General features: G+C 41.3%; 3 protein-coding genes across 4 annotated transcripts; 2 read left to right on the forward strand and 1 right to left on the reverse strand.

The window, feature by feature from the left end:
* Positions 1 to 4,311: 4,311 nt before the first annotated feature.
* On the reverse strand, positions 4,312 to 7,705 carry mettl18 (methyltransferase 18, RPL3 N3-histidine). Its single transcript, XM_061087524.1, has 2 exons — positions 7,516 to 7,705; positions 4,312 to 5,918 (listed from the first exon to the last, which is right to left on the reverse strand). The coding sequence occupies exons 1-2, from the start codon at positions 7,618 to 7,620 to the stop codon at positions 4,950 to 4,952; spliced, it is 1,074 nt and encodes a 357-aa protein (XP_060943507.1). The 5' UTR covers positions 7,621 to 7,705; the 3' UTR covers positions 4,312 to 4,949.
* Positions 7,706 to 7,976: 271 nt separating this feature from the next.
* zdhhc16a (zinc finger DHHC-type palmitoyltransferase 16a) lies at positions 7,977 to 13,292 on the forward strand. 2 transcript variants are annotated; one of them, XM_061087239.1, is made up of 11 exons: positions 7,977 to 8,104; positions 9,627 to 9,884; positions 9,987 to 10,181; positions 10,269 to 10,357; positions 10,691 to 10,719; positions 10,820 to 10,953; positions 11,153 to 11,236; positions 11,328 to 11,413; positions 12,217 to 12,340; positions 12,500 to 12,570; positions 12,661 to 13,292. In XM_061087239.1, the coding sequence occupies exons 2-11, from the start codon at positions 9,651 to 9,653 to the stop codon at positions 12,761 to 12,763; spliced, it is 1,149 nt and encodes a 382-aa protein (XP_060943222.1). In that variant the 5' UTR covers positions 7,977 to 8,104; positions 9,627 to 9,650; the 3' UTR covers positions 12,764 to 13,292. The 2 variants fall into 2 exon arrangements, with proteins under 2 accessions (XP_060943222.1, XP_060943223.1); XM_061087240.1 differs by lacking the exon at positions 11,153 to 11,236.
* Positions 13,293 to 14,853: 1,561 nt separating this feature from the next.
* On the forward strand, positions 14,854 to 20,666 carry ubtd1a (ubiquitin domain containing 1a). Its single transcript, XM_061087708.1, has 5 exons — positions 14,854 to 14,909; positions 15,272 to 15,361; positions 19,362 to 19,589; positions 20,048 to 20,233; positions 20,452 to 20,666. The coding sequence occupies exons 1-5, from the start codon at positions 14,858 to 14,860 to the stop codon at positions 20,664 to 20,666; spliced, it is 771 nt and encodes a 256-aa protein (XP_060943691.1). The 5' UTR covers positions 14,854 to 14,857.
* Positions 20,667 to 21,327: the final 661 nt, after the last annotated feature.

Consider the following 21,327-nt stretch of genomic DNA (forward strand, 5'->3'; position numbering starts at 1 on the left):
AAATCATAGAGATGTAAACATAAGAACATCTTTAATGTTGGCATTTGAGGATGCCGTTTTCCTGCTGCCTGGATACTGTAATAATTGAGTCACGTTGCAAAGGATTTATTGCATCCCACATGAGTGTTTTCCAAAGAATGTATTACGCACAAATTGAAATGAGTCAGCAGACCCTTATCATGAGATTAAAAAAGGTAAGGAAGTTCAGGGTGGATTTTTTAATCATTACTTCCCTGATAAGATATAGCATGGCATGTCATGGCATCTTTCACAAGTGGAGCACAGGATGTAATCACACCCTTTATTTTATTAGCCTATGGTTTTGTGCATGGAAAGGATAATTTAATCTTAACTGTCAGGCATCAGGGTGTCTTCATAACTGGATTTTCTTACACATATTACTTTCTTGTATACTAGAACAAGGCAATGGTTCAATACAAGCTTTTTTGGCTATAACCAAATAATTAGCATTTAACCAGTATGGGCCTCCTCCAGTGCTATACTTTAACCCATGTCGTAGTAGTGTATAAACTGAGCAACCACAGCACCTTTGTCCTTGTGGCTGCAGTCCCAGAACGGGGTTTGGACTGAGGGCAAACAGTGTTAGGGTAGATTGGAAAGAGTGTAATCCAGTTTTAGAGCGAACAGAGGGGGACAGGAGGGTCCTGGGTACATCGCACAAATTACTTTTTACCTGTGGTGTTTCAGGTACCTCAAAATAACAGCTTTTTACCAGAGATATATTCTCATAGAATACTTATAACAACATTTAAAAGTTGATGGTAATTTTGTCAGATTACCATTATGTTGTAAAAGGAAAGGATGATGATTTTCATATTTGATCATATATTGTTGATAACCCAACAACCTGCCGTCACCATGGCCACGGATGTTATGAAACTACATAAAGATGAAATGTGCGTGTGGGTTCAGTATGTAGCATGGTAGCTTGTATTTCCTGCTGCAATGTTAATGTAGCAACATTTAAAATAAAATGTGAAAGTTAATCAATTACAGAGGAACAAAATGATTTTGATTATCTTTATTAACAACATACAACATGATTAACATGAACGTTGACAAACTTACTGATAAAATAGTAATATTATAAACAATTTCAATTTAACTTATCATGCATCATTTGAACACAACAATGAAGTCTACACTCCGTGAAGCTGCGCAGTTAGGCTGACAAACCAGTACCGTACCAAAAGAACTAAGCCCATAGATGACACCTGTGGATGCCCCCATCTATGGAATTCAGTTCTCATAGTAAAGCACTTATCGATATGTGGTCCCCAGGAAACTCTTAATCCAAAATTCTCTTAATCTCTTGAACACAACCCGTCGTCTTATTTAGTGTATATTTCTCAACTGAGCTCTTTGTCTTTGTAAAAATGGAACAATACACAATTAAAATAATCTATAAAAAATAAGGAAACATAAAATCTATGGTGATTAAAAGCAAATGTGGGTTTAAGATATATGATGCGTAACTGACGCATCCAGCCCTATTTCTCAAGAAATTCAGTTTATAAGATGATGTCATCAGCACTACTTCTTTCTATCTTAAGATGATTGCGCAAAAGGCCATTACTAACTACAGCTGATATTTCAATTAAAAAAAAATCCACGTTTTCTGAAAGTGGTTACAAATTGAGAGGCGTTTTATTCTTTGTCAAACAAAACTAATGTGGAGAAACAAACCTCCAAACTGCAGTTGGGATTTGTTGATCCAGCTCTGTGGTTATAGAGAGAGTCTGAGGAGGGTTCCTTGGGGTCATCTGAGGAGCTCCACGGTATTCTTAATCAAAGTATTCCCGGAAATGCTTCGCAACCACTGAGATGAAAGTCTGTCCACCAGGCTGATGCAAGCAGCACTGAAGCAGATCATGGTGCTGATAGTGCTCCGATCAAGGCATGAAATGACTCATCAGTTATCACAGTACACTCCCAGGAAAAGAACTTTGGGACGTGTAATTGCTGGAATACATTTAATAAACGAATCGCCTCCAAGCCCTGTTAAGTTTGATATTAAACAACATCCAATGAATAACAGGATCTTTACTGTCATCTCAGATAAAAAACCCTCATTCAAGGCCTCTTATCGGGACAGTATATACATATATATACATAGAGAGGGAGAGGGAGAGAGATAGAGGGAGAGAGAGAGAGAGATACTTCCTCAATGTTATCTGAGTAACTGTGGTTGATTTAGTTGGAGAGTACATTCTTTTAGGACACATGCAATTCAGGACAATGAACTTTCTGATGAAGGCCACACCTGAACACATTCAGGAAACTATCTTTCCGGCCGTTGGAATTAGAAACAACCAGTTCTACAGAGTCTTGCTTACGAGAATGAGGACATTAACCATGTATTTTAGCCTGCACTGAACTAAACAGCCGACTGGCAAACACCAAAAAAAATCACATCTTAAAACAAGTTAAAAATGTATAAATTGTAGTTTTGTGTCAGCCAATTTATTAATTATTTACATCCGTAATTTCAAAAATGTCAGCATGACTTGACCTGTTTGAGACAGTTCCCGCCTTTATACATACCCTTGTCATTCATTGAAGAGTTTCCAGATCTGGATTTACCACTCATCCATTTCCAACAAAGGCCTCCTAGATCTGTGCTGTAGCGGATTCAAACTTTAAACATACCTCAGCAGTCCCATCTCAACAAAAAAGCAGTTTCAGTGTTGAATCAGCAGAACCAATCTTTCCGAGCTGAATGAAGACACAGCAAGCCATCGCTCCCCAGTTCACCTGCATGTTCAGCTCACTCTCCTACGTCCTCCAGCTCCCGGGTAAGGACACAGCACACTGTCTGACATTCAGAGCAGAAGAACCTTAAATACCAGCACCTTTCATATCGCCCATCAGCCTCCCTCCCTCCTCTCGGTTTTTTATACACTCCCTCTGTACGGTAAGCCCGAGTGTCACTTCCCAGTAACAAGGAAACAGTGGGAGTGAGCAGCACACCCCCTCACAATGAATCAACACATAATAGTTTCTGAGGAAAACCATCTGACTGGCCCTGCCCCCTGTTCCCATAAAGTAAGTGGGGGAAAGGCTGCGTCTTCTCGAAGAATCAGGAATTCCCCTACAGGCCTTGAACAGCTGTCGAGATGAGAGGCGATGACGAAGCAGACACACTGGAAGTTTGCCGGGCGAGCATATGCAAACAGAAACTGTGTTAGGTGCCTTGTATGTACCCAACAGCGAAATAAGTAACACTTAACACTGTATTTACATAACCTGTAACAGGAAATTCTGTCCCCACGCTGCGGGTATTGAAATGTAGAGTCATGTTTGAGCTGGTGATAGCGTTTCCTAGAAGACAGTTTTATCTTAGTTAAATAATATTGATCAAAAGGCCACCACTTGCGTCATGGGCACATTTAGGACGAGACTGATTAATAAGTATATTTTTTGTGGTTGCAGTTGTCATTACTCAGGTCTGATAAGAGTGCTTTCGTCGAAAACAAAACCTACCTAAAATAACTTTATTTGTCATGTGGTCATAGTCCAACGTGACAGGGATGTGACACTGATCTTGTTCACTCACATGGATGTGGCAGGACTAGGTCAGCAGGGTAAAACCACAGCTTTTAAACAAGGCAGCACACAGTCATATTCAAACAGATTAACTGTTCGGTGACCACATTAAAAAACCTGATTTCCTCATTCCCTTTACACAGTCAGTTAAAGCACAATAAACTCCCCTGGGACTTCCTCCCAAAAAAATCCCAGTCAGAATAATTCAATAGATTTCCTTGAAATGGGGATTCACCAGTGTTGGAACAATTACAACATAGTTCTTCTGGTATGTGAATGTGCACATTTCCAGGACGTGTCCATCCTCATGTCATGCCTTTATATGTTGCAAGATGACGTACTAAATGTAACTGTAGGTAGAAACCGAAAGGATCGAGAGTACTAAAAATAAGAAGATACAGAGACCCCATAGAGTCCCAGCATTGATGTGCACTTACTCCAGAATCCACTTTCAAACTCCATCCTTGGGCTGGTGGGATAAGTTGCAATTGACATTTTGCGCCAGACTTCAGAAACAAGCCTGGCTTTCATGCTGCTGTTTGAACGCTGGGGAAATCACTCGCAAAAGGTCACTGAGCCCATTTCCTTTCTTTCCTCCCTGTGCATCTAAAGACCTGTAACAGCCCCTTTCAACTGCACTTCAGTTACTAGCAGAGATATTCAAATGTCTATATAGGAAGTGAAAGAAGGTGGAGGTAACCAGAGAGATGAAACTGAATTGTTTTTATTATAGCTATTCCATTTTCTGACAATGTTGCTGTAACATAAAACATACAAGCATTCAATTGAGGACAGGAAAACAATGCTGACTGTTTTATTAAGCTCTTATTAAACTGCAGCAATAAATCCATTAACCCATTTAGACCAAATGCAATATATACGTGTACATACTTTTAAGACCATTTGGATACGTCTCTCTTGCATGCGTCTCATCCACAACGCCATTATGTGAGACATGTGCCTGGTGAAAGACTCATGGGAGGGTCGAAATACCTTAATGAAGTTTGTTTGCGCTCTGAGCCGGCAGACAAATATTAAAGCAGACCTAACTTGTGATCCACTGACCAGGGCTCAGTCAATAAGAGACATGTATGAGGAGGAGGACGAACAAAAGGGGCTACCTCGGCGAGTTTGGCTGCTTTATTGGTTTTTCAAAACATGTTCACAAGGTTTAGGGAAAGAACAATGGTTTGCAATGAAAGCCAAATGTTTAAGCTGTCAAATGTTTTTTACTTCATGTCTCTATCTGCTTCAGAGCCTGATAAATAGGTTTTCGTAGACATTTTCAAATCCTGTCAGCTCCTCCGCCTTCAGGTGTTGGATTTCAAACAATGCTTTAGTTTCAATGGGTTAACAGACCATAAGGTTCTCTAACTACTTATTCAAATAGCGTTTGTTTTTTTAAAACGTAGGACTACTACGTGTCTCTGAAGTCCTTCCTCCCCCTCCCACAGGTGATCCACCGAGAAAGTCCCCCTCTGCTCCACAAATGTCTCAAACAGGTGGAGTCCGCCGCCTACACCAAAGTAGTGGGACTTGGTGGCGAGGTAGACGAGTCCATCTGGTGCCAGCAGTTTGTGGAGGGTCTCGTGGAGGGTGGGGTAGTAAGCGGCGTTGTAGATTGTCTCTGACGTGAATATAATATCATATTTGGGTTGTGAGCTCGCCTTAAGAACCAAATCGAGAAACGTACTCCAGTCACCAGAGAAAAAACGACACTTGGATAAAAGCGGGTGCTGGGAAAGGTCTATGGCTTGTTTCTTTGGGGGCGTGCTGCCGTCTGTCAACGCTTCTTTCTCTTTCAATGTCTTTCCACAACTTTCTTCCTCTTGTAACTTTCCGTTGCCCCTCCCTTCTTTGTCATCTTCACTGTCTATGTCATCATCCTCCTGGCAGTTTAGAATTACATTAGGCACGGTCAGCTGTTCAATAACTGTGCTGTTATAATCCTGAAAGTGGATGTGACTGGCTCCTCTCTTCAGAGCTAGTATCCCCAACAGCCCGGCTCCACAGCCCAGATCTAACACTGCCTTCTTCCCAAATGTCTCTCCGTCTCTCTCCATGAGCTCCAGAAGGTCATAAGTGCACTCCCACACCTTCAGCCCTCCCTCGTACACACCGGAGATGAGATCAGACCTCTGCTCCAATGTGCGAGAGAGGATATTCTCATCATCCTCTCGCTCCGAGGCCGTCTTCTCGAAAACCGTCTCGTTGAGGAAGTGGAGGGGAGGAAGACTTCCGATAGTGACTGTTTCAGGGACAGCGTCCACGAGGAGGAACTGAGGGTCAGATGGTAGATGGTGCTCTTTGGCCTCTTTTACTGGCTCTGCTGGTTTAGTATTGTCCTGGTTCTGAAAAACACAGTATTGTGGGTTAGGGAACAAAGATTTTCCCTGTGGTTATGTACGTGCTTGACATGCAAATGTGCAAGACTGTGCAAGACCGGAGCTACACTGGTTTTAATTAGACAGTACAGTGGGTTGAGGCAATAACCTTTTGGGATAAAACTATCATTGTAATAATTAAATGTGGATGTTTTAAGAATGCTGTGTGTGTGCTGCGTTCACAAAATAGACACTGTCTTATTAAAACAATACAAAATTAATATTAAACCTTCACTTAACATATAATTTTACTTAGGCCTACCTTAAACTCTTAGTAACTGATCACACTATATAAACAACAATTAATAACGATATTACAATGATACCAAGTTATTTTTAACCAGAATTTGATAACTAGATAATAAATGAGTAAAATGGGTGTCAAATTCATATTTAGAGTAAATGAAAGTTGTGAGGTCAAATCAAATATAACCATGTAGACCTGTACTGGTTCTTGCTTTAAAGCTTCTACAGACAATCTACCTTACTGGGTTATATGTATTTACTTGTTACTTCATTTCCCCATAACTCTATACCAGACCCCGACAGTATAGATACAAATGTCAAATGACTGATATGTTACATCCCCATGTACTTTGCAGTCGGACGTACAATCACAGCTCATACAGTCATACACCATCAATGTGGACATGATTTCCGCAATGACTCTTTTTTTTTTTTTTTTTTACATGAAGGCGCTCTGGGATGTGAATGCCTGTCAACCTACGCTCTCTAGTGGTTAAATGAACATGAGCATTTTCAGTGTTGACAAACAGAGATGAAATTGCTCACAGGGGAAATTTATAAGATGACCTGCATATATGCCGAGTGTGTGTCTGTGTGCGTATTAGTGAGGGGGTGCCCCCCTGTGGATTTCCTCTGTGCTCCATTTGAGAGGCGACCCAAAAAGTTTTGACCAGAACACAGGTCTGTGGTTAGAGTTGGATAAAGAAAAATGTATTCTAGACTTTTGTCTTAAAAAATGAATTAGTAATTAATATAAGTAAATACCAAAACCTACTTTATCACTGAATTTAGAAATTACTTTTATTTCTAGAGTTTTCTCACCAACACACCTGCCATATCAAGTCATATCAGTGACTCTTAGAATATAAACTCTTGTTGATTATACTTTGCAACATGGTTTATTTCTATACCATTAGATCGGATTAAGCTAGTTTATATATTTATAGCCGAGACCACAGAGACAAGATTTATTTTGTCTACTATTCGTCTCATATTTGATGCACTTATTTATGTAAAATTATATTATTATTTTGGTGGTTGTTTTTTTCACTCTCGTCATCTGACATGTTGATGGATATTTTGTCATTGTAAATAAAAATGGTGTTGGTTCTACAATCATAAAGCTGTTCCAGTGGAAAAGCCCACCACAGACATAATGAGGGTCCTGCTACTCCACTTCCAGCCCCATGACCTCACGAAGCTATACACGCCACTGTCTGTGCATAATCTTGAAAACTGCGATCTGAGATCACTACTTGACAGTATATTGAGTTTCTCATTATTAAACTACATGAATTACTGGACTAACATTACTTACAGTTGGAGCAGCGTTGACGTTCTTGCTGTTTTGTGATTCGGGTCCAGGCGCCAGGTCCGAGTTCACACTTTGTGTCGGGACGTCGAAGTTAAAACAAAATGACATGATGACAAAACCTAACACGAGGATCTTCAGGCTGTAGCTGTTTACTTCAGTGTCCACATGGCGAGCACACCACCGTGCGAGGGAAGCTAGCACAGCCTCTGTGTGGTGGAACTACAAGTCCCACAAGTCCTAGATCCAGAATCCCCAACAGCAGGTTATTAAAGTAATTCAAAATGAATAAAGATAGGCAACACAATAACTATTGTGTAGAATTAAGTGTAGATATTTATTATGATGTAAAATCCTGGTAGATAATCGAGAAACGGAATTGGAATTGTTTCCTGACTCGGAATACCATGATGCCTTGCGCCTCTCCTTCCCCGCGCATGCGCACCACCTCAGGGATCAGGATCCAGTTAACTGTCAAAGCAGCTCAGGTCCTGCTGTCCTTCGCTAAAATGTGGGACTAAATCCGGGTTATACCTCCTTTTGGACATGTCGACAGGAGGGCTGGTGTCCACGGGTTTCTGGCTTTTATAGAACAGTAAGTATTATCTTAAAATAACCCTCAAATCCGGTCAAATATCCAGAAATGAGCCGCAGATGTTAAAACCTCGGATGACATCCAAACAAAAGGGTTTGGGGAGGGTGGCGGTGCAGCGGGGCTGTCCCAGTCTATGGGCTGTCCACGGCACTGGGAGTGATGGGTGCGTTACATGTCACGGCTGTCACTGGGCTGCAGCCACAGCTAACTGGGGTCTCCGGGTCTGGGAACCAGTCAGTGTCTGATGAAGGGAAGCTGGACGCTGCTGGTGCTCCCAGGAGAGTCCAGTTCCCTCCGGAGCTCTGTCACCCTGAGGTATCTCACCTGCCTCCGCCCAGACTCCACCCTGCTGCTTCACCCTGTCCGGAATGTAGACAGACAGGATAGATGTGTCTGTCCTTCTCTTCGACAGGACACACCACCTCTATGTATTACTGTTCTATCATCAGGCTTCTTTGTGTGTGTCTGTTAAACTGTAAAAGTACCTCGTGGAGTTTAAGTGTTAGCTTAACATCTTCACTAACAAATAAAAAAGAAAAATCCAAGTTGACTGACTCTCATATGGTAAGTTTCATCTAAAGTACTGGGTTGTGGGTGAAAGGAATTTGTTGCTATTAAATGCTATGCTATTATAATTCTTGCCAATGTATACACTTATCCATCAAGAGGGATGTTCTGTTTGTTTTTCTGTATCTGAAGTGAGGGTTATTTAATACGGAAGAGGATTAGGGCCACTGTGGAAAAAACAAGTGAGTTCTGAGTTTAAACTCAGGATTCTGACTTTTTTCTCAGAATTCTGAGATTAAAGTCAGAATTCTGAGAAAAAAGTCAGAATTCTGAGTTTAAAATGCTAGATAAATGCTAGAATTAGCATTCAGAATTGTCAGAATTCTGAGAAAAAAGTCAGAATTCTGAGATTAAAGTCAGAATTCTGAGTTTAAACTCAGAACTCACTTGTTTTTTCCACAGTGGCCCTAATCCTCTATAGAAAAAACACACCTTGAGGGAACTTGTACTATTTTCTATCTATATTGACAGAAACAAATTCAATGTGAAAGCACACATACTCTGGATGGTCAGCAGAATTTATTTTCTTTGTCCACTTTGTTGCAAATGGCTGTACTATGCATGATATTAGATTGAGGATAGTTTTTAACAAAGGGGAGTGAACAGTTTGCTGCTGCTGATTATTGCCCAACAGGTTCCAGTGTCTCATCTATACATTTTATATGTCGAGGTTTGTTTTATTTGAATGTTTTATTCATTCTAACACTGGTTTTAAGATTAATTATTACATCAATTAAGGGCTCATATTTTAATATTCTGTTTCATGTATTTAGAGTATGTTTGTGTATTTCCTTGTTTATGTTTTGGCTTGCAGAGACACATTCCTTATTGATATGAACCTAAAGGAATCAGTCCTTAGGTTCCTTTAGGCATGAAAGACCTGCAATCAGTTGCAGGTCTTTCAACTTTGCTGTGAGAGTCTTTCGTTGACTCTTTCTCTTTGTTATTCTTGCAGGTGCAGCTTGGTCCCAGATGCAGGATGCGGTGGTGTCCCAGCTCTGTGCTGCACCTGCTGCGCTGTGTACGGTCCCGCTCCTGCACCAGGAGAGGAAAGAGCAGCCTGCCTCTATGGATCAGGGAAATATGGGCGTACATACTACTGCTGGTGCAGTCACTTTGCTTTAACTCCCTCACTGACTCAGATGTGGTCTTCGACTCAGTCTTTGAACCAGTTTTTTGGACTGTGGACTACGTCACCCGCTGGTTTGGCAAAGTGAGTTTGTGTTTGTCTGTGTGCTACTATGATCGGTTTCACAAAGTTTTGTTTCTATCTGGAGAATGATGTATGTGGGTAACCTCTGTCTCTGTCTGGAAGGTGTTTGTTTGCCTGGTGGTGATACTGACCAGCTCCATCCTGGCGATAGTCTATTTGATTCTACTGCCTATGGTCATCGACACATACTCCACTGCGTGGATCGCTTGGCACCTTATCTATGGACATTGGAATCTCGTCATGATTGTTTTCCACTACTACAAATCTGCCGTGACAGCACCCGGGTGTCCCCCCACTGTAAGCCTTCAACTTCCCTTTTCTGCCGGAGCACAAATAACTTTTCTTAATGGGCTTAAACTAAACTTACATTTACCTTTTTACCAGGTAAAAAACGACAGTCCATTTGTGGCAGTCTGTAAAAAGTGCATCATGCCCAAACCAGCAAGAACACACCACTGTGGTATCTGTAACAGGTGAGTCATTCGCCTCCTCTTCTATAATTTCATTATTGGGGAGAGATTTTTCCTTAGAGATTCAGATGTATGGTCTATATAGTGTTTGTCTATGTATCTCAAATGGACTCTGTCTTATTTTGACTGTCAAAGATAAGTTGTTTGAAAAAACGATCCTATGCTCACAATAGCTCAGTAGAAAAACTGACTTACTGGGGCCAGGCCTGGTTAGCAAGAGCCTTCTGGTGTTACATGCATTTAGGGTACTATAGTTATTTGCTGTCTGTTAAGAGAGGAGGGAAAAAACACTGTCTATATATGTATCAAACTGAAAATTCTCTCTTCCCTTTGTAGGTGCATTCTGAAAATGGACCATCATTGTCGTATCCTTTGCGGTTATCATCATTTTTGTTGTACCAGAAATCAGATAACTTGACTGTGAAACAAAATAGACAGTGGTTTGCCTTAATATCAGCGTCTCAGCGTGGTTAAATAACTGTGTGGGTCATTTTAACCACCGTTACTTCTTCTCCTTTTGTCTGGTCATGGCCATGGGCTGTGTTTACTGCAGCATCAGTGGCAGGTACCTCTTCCTGGATGCTTACAATGCTATTGAGGTGAGTGGCTCAGACTGGCAGCACACTGTTACAGATGTTGGGCTGCAGGACTGCTCTAATGTTGTTCTCAACTGTTTTTTTTCGGTTACTTTTCCTCCGTGTCAGGTGTCTCTCTCTGTGGGGCTTAAATGTTACCTTACTGACTAACATCTCATGTTTCTGTCTTCAACTTTTGGGTTTATTCGGGCTGTTCCATTAGCGCTTTAAACATTTGGATATGGAAAAGCATGGGGTAGCAGTAACAGGGATGGGACCTCTTATAGGGCTGCTTCCCCCTGGCCAGGTACAGTCTCTAAATACTCACACAATGCAATTACTGTTGTCCTTGTTTATTATCACTGTCTAACGTTTCCTCTTTTTTTATTTTGATCAAGACCAAGTATCAGACGCCTGCACCACACTACACCTTTAAAGAAAAGTTCATTAATAAGTGCATCATCTACATGTGGGTCCTCACCAGGTAAAAGCTACATTTCAAGTTGTCACTTGTATAGAACCTTGCCACCCAATGTTACCTAATACATACAAGAGGTTAGCAGGTTGCATGTGTTCAGTAGATGAGAGACAGACAGGATGCTGTTGTGACAACATATTCCACCAAGGAAACGGAGAAGCTTTTTTAATCAGTTTTTACATTTATAAATGTATAATTTACGAAAAAACTATGCAAAATTATCTGCATTTCTGTTTATATTTTTCTTAAAATTTATTCGGTTAATTTCCTAATTCAAGGTCTATTTATTTGGTTATATTTGTGTTGGGGTCTGTATAACAAGTATATACCCCAACCAGGCAACGCTTACTTTTTTAATATTGTTTTGTCCCTGTAAAGCCCTTTCTTAATGATGTCATCACGACAATATTCTTACCATATGATGACAAATGATTGGTTAATGAGAGTAAGATATTGTTCATGTCTCTATTCTCATGGGTTCCTAAAGTTCCTATTTTTAAACTGTATGATGTCTGTGACTTCACAGTGACAGAATCCCCACCATATGATCCTAAATTATTCTTTAATGAATAATGAGCTTTAGCTTGTGTCTTTGCCGTAGTTGTACACTAGCATGCAGTCATTAGAACTTATCCCCTCCTGTACTTACCAAACTGTGAAGTGCTTTGATATGTCCCATGTTAACTCCACACATTGTCCCATAAATCACGTGCTGTTGACTGTCAGTACAGTGCTGTGGAAGTGGGACAGGTTTGTTGGCTTTTATTACCTTGGCAGCGGATCAAATGAAGTATCTTGTGTTCTCGCAGCACAGTGGCAGTGGCCCTAGGAGCTCTGACCTTTTGGCATGCAGTTCTCATATCCAGAGGAGAGACCAGCATCGAAAAACACATCAACAGCAAAGAAACCAAGCGATTGGCGAAACGGGGAAGGGTAATTATGTTCGATAATTACATTGTGATAACTTAGGGTGTATATTTATGATGAGTCTCAATCCCTCAATTAAAGGAAATTTGTTTTTGTTTTATGTTCACTGTAAAACATAATAAGGTTTTAATTACTCATATTGTTTTCTCTTAACGGCTCTTCCAGGTTTACAAAAACCCTTTCAACTACGGCAGGCTGAATAACTGGAAAGTCTTCCTCGGCGTGGAGAAGAGAAGGTGTGTTTCTCTGATGTTTGTAGAGGTTTTCTGTTGATGTTGCCTGAAATGTTATTCTTACCTGTGATTTGCTCCATCTTTTGTCCCTAGTCACTGGCTTACTCGTGTTCTCCTTCCATCTGGACATCTTCCACTTTGTGATGGGTTGACGTGGGACTCCTTACCATTTAAAAAGGAGCTGATGCCTGTATGACAGAACCCTGCCTGGGAACACTTGTAGCTTATGTCTTTTCTGTGTCCAGCCCCCTCTGGTCATTCGATGTGGTCGGCTTTAAGGATATGTCCTCGGCAGCTCCATACAAGGAAGAAATGGGGTTGTGTCAACCTCCAATACCTCAAAGACTTTCTGTGGCATTGCTCATGGTTCGACAGCCTACGTTTTTCAGCAGTGGAAATGCAAAGTGTCAGGAATACTTGACTGGGTTCTGCTCACAAACGGATATTACTCGTTTTTGAGCATTGTGAGAATTATCATTTGATATTTTTAAAAGACACGTACTGACTGACATATCATTGGACTGAAGTACTTGTTAAATGATATATATATATTTTTCTGAAACGGATGATCTTTAGAACAACATGGTTCATCTTAATACCTCCTCCTCCCCACAGTATCATTTGCACTACAGTCCAATATTATTATTTGATTTGAAAATTCAAGCAAAACTGCAGTGCCATCACAATGAGTTATTTATCTGTATTTTGTACTTGTTATGTTAATAAATCTGTTTTTATTTAAAAACATTGACACTGTCAGTGTTAACCTAATACTGAAGAAGTGTATTGTTATTGTTACATAAACACAGATATTGTTATTATACAGCAAACTTAAAAAGATGCATTTTTAGTCGGGTACTCTTCATATCTGTGTTAAGTTGTTTTCCTCCAGGATCATTTCATAATATTCTGACCAACTCCATCTCCAGTGTTATGTCACAGGGTTGTTTACACAGACAGACTCAGAGACGTGCAGCTACAAGAGGTGGATTAATTTAGATGCACGCCAGATTTGATCTGCAGATACACATGAATATATAATAATAGAAAAAGGTCGACACATCAGTGAAATGAAAACATAAGAGAGAATGGGTCCCGGTGGCGTTGGTTAAAATGGGGGAATGTGAAAGAAAGTTGTTGTGAGGTAGAGAGAAGAGATTAACGGATGAAAACAGATTTCAGTTTGAGTCCAACCCTCTTGCTCACTGCTCATTACACCCACCCACTCCGACTGAAACAGACAACAACATGTGTCAACATTTATCCTTCCAGCAGGTGTCACTGTTCAACATGTCAGGTTTGGGCAGATCAGCTTTGGATAATTTATAGTAATTCAGAAAAAAAGGGAAAGAAATCCTGCAGTTTTGGAAGAATTTTATTTATTTTAAATTTATTTATTTTAGGATTTTTATTCTGATAAGTAGGAAACAACTTCTCAATAGAAATGAAACTTAAAACAATTTGTCATATTTTTATTTCCATGATTTCTGTTATCATGAGCAGCCATGCACTACTGGGACATGCTGTGGTGTGTGCTTGGTTCAGAAAACACAACTTGAGCTTAAATAATTGTGTTCTGTAGTATTTCACCACATAGTTTTATTCAAAATAAGGAAAAACATATATTTGCTCAGCATTAAGATTTTATGGAAGAAACATCAGCTGGTGTCTTAATTGCGATGAAAATCATAATAATAAATGTAATTAATATTGTGTATATACGACCATTTTATTGTTGTCGTTATTATTATTATTGTTAATATTAATTTGATAAGAAAAATGACCATAAAAACAACTTCCGCCCTGTAATTTTGTACACTCTTTTTCACAAAGTTTATGGGAATAAATGATGCTTTTAACAATCTGGACCTCTGACATTTTTTGAAAACATTTTAATTAAACACAAGTAGCCCTCTTATTGTGAAGGAGTCCTATCCTCAGCTCCTGCTCTTATTCTGGTTAGCAGATTTATCTGAAGTGCGCATGCGTGCAGCCTGAACAGGATTTAATTCCAGCCTCGGTGCCAACTGGTCCGTGCGAGTGAAGTGTCGTTCATCATGGGTCGGGGGGAATATGGATATTGATTTCAGTTTTTCTTTTATTTTGGTGAGAAACAGTTGAGAATAGCTGAAGGTTGTGCAGCTCACACACACAGACACACAGACACACACACACACACACACACACACACACACACACACTGATCCCCTGTCAACCCGCTGCTGACTCTCATCCGCTGATCGTCTCGTCAGGATCCAGAGATTCAACTTCACCGGGGAAGCAAGTTCGGATGTGGCAGGAGAACTGCAGACGGATGCATAACTTAGCGCACTGGATTTCTGGTATGGCAACAAATAAATAAACACATTTAAATCAAATATGTAGAAAGTGAAATCAATGAACGTGAATGTGTGTATTTTAAAAAGATGGGTCAGTCAAAGTGTAATGTGGCATTAACGGGATTGACGTTGGAGAGAGACAGGGACTGGGGGGGGGGGGGGGGGGGGGTCAGCTGGCAGTGCACGTGACGTAAACATCGAGGCTGGTGTGACCTCACAGGAACAAGGAGTGCTGAGCTGTCATTCCTCCTCCATCGCGCTGTTCACTCCATCCCTGTCATCACATTTGCATGTTGAAGAACGTGTGTCTGGAGGATGTGAAGCGGACGCTGATGCTTTGTGTCTCCTGGCTCCTGGTGATGCAGGGGCCGTGATGGGAGGCTGTGTGGGGAGGAGGAGCAGGACGGAGGGACCAGGGAGTGCCCGGAGCTCCACCAGGAGCAAGAAACGTGGAGGTGAGGATGAGAGACACACGTTGAAAAGTTTGAGTGAATGCACAAGAGAAGTGATGATGTCCTTCAATCAGGAAGTGGGGCTGAGCTGGTTTCTGTGCCTTGACTTTTCCATGTGCTGTTAGAAGTCAGATTAGACATTATGGTAAATGTTTAAGTGTATTCATATGGTGGTTTTCCAGTCTTATCGACCATAGTCAAGTCATATTCACCCATTCACACTCCACTTTCTGTGAGACATACACTGGCGAGAAGATCAGTGTCTTGCCCAAGGAGTCTACAGACTGAAGGTCATGGGGATCGAACCACCGACCTTCTGGTTGGTGGATGACCCTCTCCACGCCCCCTTTCGGGAGGCAGAGAGTGTCTCAAATATTTTCTGCAGGCCTTGTACTGGTACATTAAAAACGTTATTTCATCACCGTCAAGTGGAAATTGCTTCTGTGACACAGCAGACATGAAATAATGATTTCAGGACGCACTGTCACAGCTATCTATGCAACTGATCGGCTCATTTAGCACCAGGCAGATAGGCAACAGGATGCAGCCGATGAGATTAAGGCATTTCATGATAAAATGGTTCCTGTAGACGTCTGCCTCAGTCTGCAGGCTTACTGACTCAGGTGCTCAAACATTTCAGGCGCCACGGCTTAGTCATGTGTCTAATCTGTGCCGAGCAACTTGCGCTGATAAGGCCGGTGTTTAAACTCTTTTCACTTCATTCCTCGTGTGACAGAGCGGCACCGGGTTGTCATGCATTATGTATTGAGCAGCAGCAGCAGCAGCAGCATCAGCAGCAGCAGCAGCAGCAGCAGCAGCAGCAGCAGCAGCAGCAGCAGCAGCAGCACAGGGTGGTTTCACATCAGAAGATGACCCACTTGGTGCAGGAAGAGATGATGTGACGTCACAGCTCAGACCACATCCTCAAACACACAAATCCTCTTTCTACTTCCTCTGTTAATGCAAATCTAAAAAATATATATTTGCATGTGTTCATGTGGAAAAACGTCACCTGTTGAGTGAGAGCTCACAGAAGTACCGTAGCCTCTCCTTCAAACATGCCATAAGAGTTTGACAAGGGTTTATTGTGTGTTAATAGGTTTAACATGTTGCCTTTGGGTATTTCTATCCTGCCACTAAACACAGCTGATAGGATTAAGGCTTCTTCTGGCCAGGCCACTCCACATTACCTGCACCTTCTTCCATGAACCAATTCCTGTGGGGTTTTGGGGTGGTGACGGTGAATAGAATGGATATAGGTGGAGGGATAGTAGTAATTTTAAATCAACTGGGCGAGTGTCACGACCATTAGCTGAGCTTTAAATCGGCGAAGCAGTGGCCAGATCAGGTGGGGTTGTTGGCGGAGCTAGCTGGTTGCACACAGCTGGTGTTGTGCTCTTCCTCCTCAGGCCCCCCCCGGCTCTGTAGCTCATTATTGTCGACTCTCGATGCACAGTAGTTCAACTTGGACTCGAACCTCAGAGAAAGAGCAGCTATGGGAGTGCCGAACTCCAGAGAATTCAACTACTACCATGCTCCCAATACACCCTTTAGGATGTTGTTGAAAAGTAAGTATAGATTTTTTTTTGGTCTGGGGTGAGAGAAATACTTTCATGTTTGCTGTTTTCATGTTTGTTTTCATGTCATGGTCTCAGAGGCGTTTGTGTAGAGTTCAAGATTGTCTGTGCTGTTGTTACTATTGTTCTAAGGTTTTTACGTCATTTTATCAATGATTTGTGGCTATAGCTTTAATTGATTAAACAATATACATAATTATAATGCGTAATTATTGACATTTTGTCCACAGTGCTGCCTCTTTAAACTTTCATGGAAACTTGCATCACTTTGATGGATTATGAATCAGTTCGAAGATGTTATTGTTGCAGAGCGGATACAGGACTTACTTGCTTGTATATCAATATTTAATATTAATGTATTTTACAGTATCATAGGTGGAGAACAGTGCAGTGCAGAACACTGAACTACTACAACAGTTTTCCAAACAGCATAAAGCAATGGTGCAACATTAATGGGTGCCCAATAATTAAGGATTTTTTCAGTTCCTTTTCAGGTACAGGTTGACTTTTTCCATCCCCTGTGAATTGTTAATCTTAACAGAGAAAAAAGCTTGAGCCACTGACTTCCATAGAAATTGCTAAGCTCAGATTCCAGGTACATATGGCTCACAGCTCATGACACACGGGCAGAGTTGACCTTGTGCATCCACAGTGTACACAAACAATCAGGCTCAATGACGTGGATGAAACCATCGTCACATAATCCAGGTTGTCATCACTGATGAAATTTACTTCATTCTATAAAACACAGAGCCAAAAGGTTATATAAGGATATTTTATTACAGCATGTACAACCAGGAAAAGGTGTGTGCTGTTGTGCTGTTGCCCATTGTTCATTCACTCAAAACCTCTTTACCAAAACCCTTTAAACCTTCAACACATAACTGAGAAATAGTTTTGTCCTCATATTCCACTTACCCGAAGTCTGTTCTAGGAACTTCAGACGTGAAATACTTTCACATTTGTTTGGTTTACATGTTCGTGTGCACAATTGCAACTTTGCAGCTGCAAATACACAATAACAAAAGTAGATATGAACCCTTAAGAACTTGCAAGAGAAATCAAATGATTATTTTAATATTGATTATGCACAATCATAATGAATAATCATTGGCATAGGATTGATAAAAGAAATATATTATTATAGTCCCCAGACTCCTGTCATCTTGTTATTATATTGCTTTGAAAGTGTTAATCTGATTAAATTATGTACAAAAATTCCCCTTAACACCAAATTAGCACTCGCCTCACCTTTTAAGGTAAAACATTTGCATATTTTGTGATGGGAATTACAGTTATACTTAAGTCAGAAGATCAAACTCTGTTATATCTTCATGCACTATACATCCGATAGTAACCTGCACTGTGTTTGACAGCAGAACAGCCATGTTTGGAAAAGTTCTACAATTTGAAACCATATGATGACGTGATGAGTGAAGTGTAGTGGATTTGTGTTTGTGATGTTGTTGTGCTTGCTGCTGGAAGACTTATGTGTTTTCGCTGCCTTTCATTGGCCAAAGGCTGCTCATCTCTCCAACCAATGCCTTATGGGATGGGGCAGATAAATCCTGTTATGTGGAACCTGATTACTGCCTATAATCTTCCGCAGTGCGTGTGTGTGTGTGTTTGTGCGTGTGCATGTCAGTGCACATGTTATGTGTTACTAGCCACTGCAGTAATCTGCAGCACTATAAATAATCACTTTGATTTTCCTCCCCCTGTAAACCAAATTTACTTTCTTGTTACGTGGACTCAGTGGATATGTCGTCATGTTCCACTGTGGAAACACCTTCAGTAGGTGTGTGAAGTTACTTTGTCCGTCTGCTGTTGGACTTCTGACAAAGAGCAGTTCCGTGCTTTGTGGTAATTGGCATGTAGCAATGAAAAAGGTGAAGATATCACAGATGTCGGGATGTACACTGCTTCTTCTCAAGGATGACTTTTACTAAAGACTTTAGTATGGGGCCGAAACAAGTGAGAGTACATTTGAAAAATGTAACTTTTCTACTGTGTGCATTTATTTTAGTTTATATGATTGTGGAATATTTGTTTTTGTCATAATATTTTTTTCATTGTTAACTAATCATCAGTTTGATACAACTCTGCTCAGGGACAAGACACTTAAATGAATGATTTACTGATATTCACACGTGTCCCAAGGTCAAGATAAAGTGATTAAGGCCTTGGCCAACAAATCAACCATCTACAAACTGGGCAGGTTTCTCATTGCTCCACTGCTCTATCATCCCTTTTAGGTGGGTCATACAAAATAAAAAGTTAGAAGCTAGAACCTTTTTAAGAATTAAAAGTTGGGGCACCTGGTAGCTCACCTTGTTTGGTTTGCTGCATGTCGTCCACCTCTCTTTCACGCATTTGTTCTCAGGTCAGATTAAACACTGCCTTCTTTTCTTTTTTTTTCTTTCAAGGACGTAACGAGCCCCTCAAGAAGGAGCATCCGAAATGGAAGAGTGAATACCCAATGACGGAGGGCCAGCTGAGGAGTAAGAGGGACGAGTTTTGGGACACGGCTCCGGCCTTCGATGGACGGAAAGAGATCTGGGACGCACTCAGAGCTGCAGCTCTGGCTGCCGAGTGCAATGACCTGGAGCTAGCACAGGCCATCGTGGACGGAGCCTGCATTACTGTGCCTCACGGTACGAACACACCCACAGGCACATGCTCACCAACGCACACACTCAGATATTGAAATGTGCCTCATCCAGATGTGATGTGTAAGCTGTTAATGTTGTGGGAACCTCCAGCAGAAGTGCACTATAATTGTCATAGGACGCTTTGCAGAGTCCCCATGCATCAGTTGTTTAGAGATTACTACTGTGGTAGTTACATAATGGTCAGAGTGCTGTGTGACCGCTGTGAGTGGCCTGGTGCACACACAGCCATGACAGTGTTCATGCACTGTGTTCCTGCTTTCTACTTTCAATAGTGTTGTGGATGTAAATGTGTTGTAAGTAAATATAATGTAAATGTATTGGCCTTGTACTTCCCCTGGTTGACAGACAGACGGGTTTTGGAGGAGAGAAAGGGTTAATGTGTCGGGGTTGGAAGGTTTTGGGAAACAGGTTTCTGATGTGGATTTCATCTCTTTCCGCAGGCTCCCTGACAGAGAGCTACGATGAACTGGGAAACCGCTACCAGCTCCCGGCGTACACTTTAGCTCCGCCTGTCAACCTCATCTCTGAAACGTCCAGCCCGAGCAAAACCTCTGATTCTGCCCATAAACAGGCCCCGCCCCCTCCGTGCAGACAAGAGTTCCAGCTGCGGGTGCGGTTGTCAACAGGTAAGAAATACCCTCCATGACCTGTGACGTACTTGCACGCACATAATGACATTTAAATGTAAAGAACAACATGTTGTGCAGTTCTCCTCATGCATATATAATATCACATAGTCTCTTCTCAGCTGGAGACTGATTTATAATTTAAAGCCTTTCAGTGTCTCGCAGCTTGGTCAGGAATCTGTGTCAACTCTTATTTTCGGCCTTGTGGTTTCCCTAAGGGATCGATGTGCGTCTGACAGCCAGCATGGCGGACTCCATCGCCGAGCTGAAGAAACAGCTGGAGGAGCAGGAAGAGATCGAAGTGATTCGCCAGAGGTGGTTCTTCTCCGGGAAGCTCCTGACCGACAAGACTCGACTTCAGGACACCAAGATCCAGAAGGACTTTGTCGTCCAAGTGATTGTGAACGTGAACCCTTCAGTCTTACCCAACTGAGGGGGGAGACAGAAAGAGATGAAGTGCCACTGGGGGGGGGGCTGCAGGGGGAGGAGTAGGGCTGGAAATCACTTTCCATTCGGTACTGCAGTGGAATTTTCTGTACATTTTTATATAATAAAGTATTGCTTTTATATTGCTCCTTTTTGTATTTTCCTTTTTCCAAATGAAGTAAGAATATCGAAAAGCACTGAAACACTTTAGAAGGAAAATAGAGTCCAAAGATGTGCGTCCAAATGTGTGTCTGTGTGTTTGTGTTGACACCCCCCTTGTCATGTGTGTTTACTTGTGCTTATTCATGACCTAAATCTATTAAATCATCTCTGGGATCCACAGAAGGAAAAATCCATTCTCCAATCCATTTTATCTTATTTTATTTTTTCCAAGATTTCTTTTATTCAATGTGAGAAATTGGCTGAAGATGGCAGAAAAACAAACATGTAAATATCAGTTTCCCACACGTGCTGTTGGGTCTTGCAACTATATGCGCACTTCACTTTCAATTCACACTCTTTTATTCATAATGAGGTCACTCCAAACGAGATACTGTAGTTTTATTTACAATAAGATGCTCCACTGTACTTCGATAACTTATCAATAAATATTGTTAAGTCTAAGTCATTATGTGCTTTTCTGACTCCCAAGCACCACATATACTTCT

This window comes from Limanda limanda, chromosome 15 (assembly GCF_963576545.1).
Source record: "Limanda limanda chromosome 15, fLimLim1.1, whole genome shotgun sequence".
In the NCBI taxonomy this organism is placed as follows: domain Eukaryota; kingdom Metazoa; phylum Chordata; class Actinopteri; order Pleuronectiformes; family Pleuronectidae; genus Limanda; species Limanda limanda.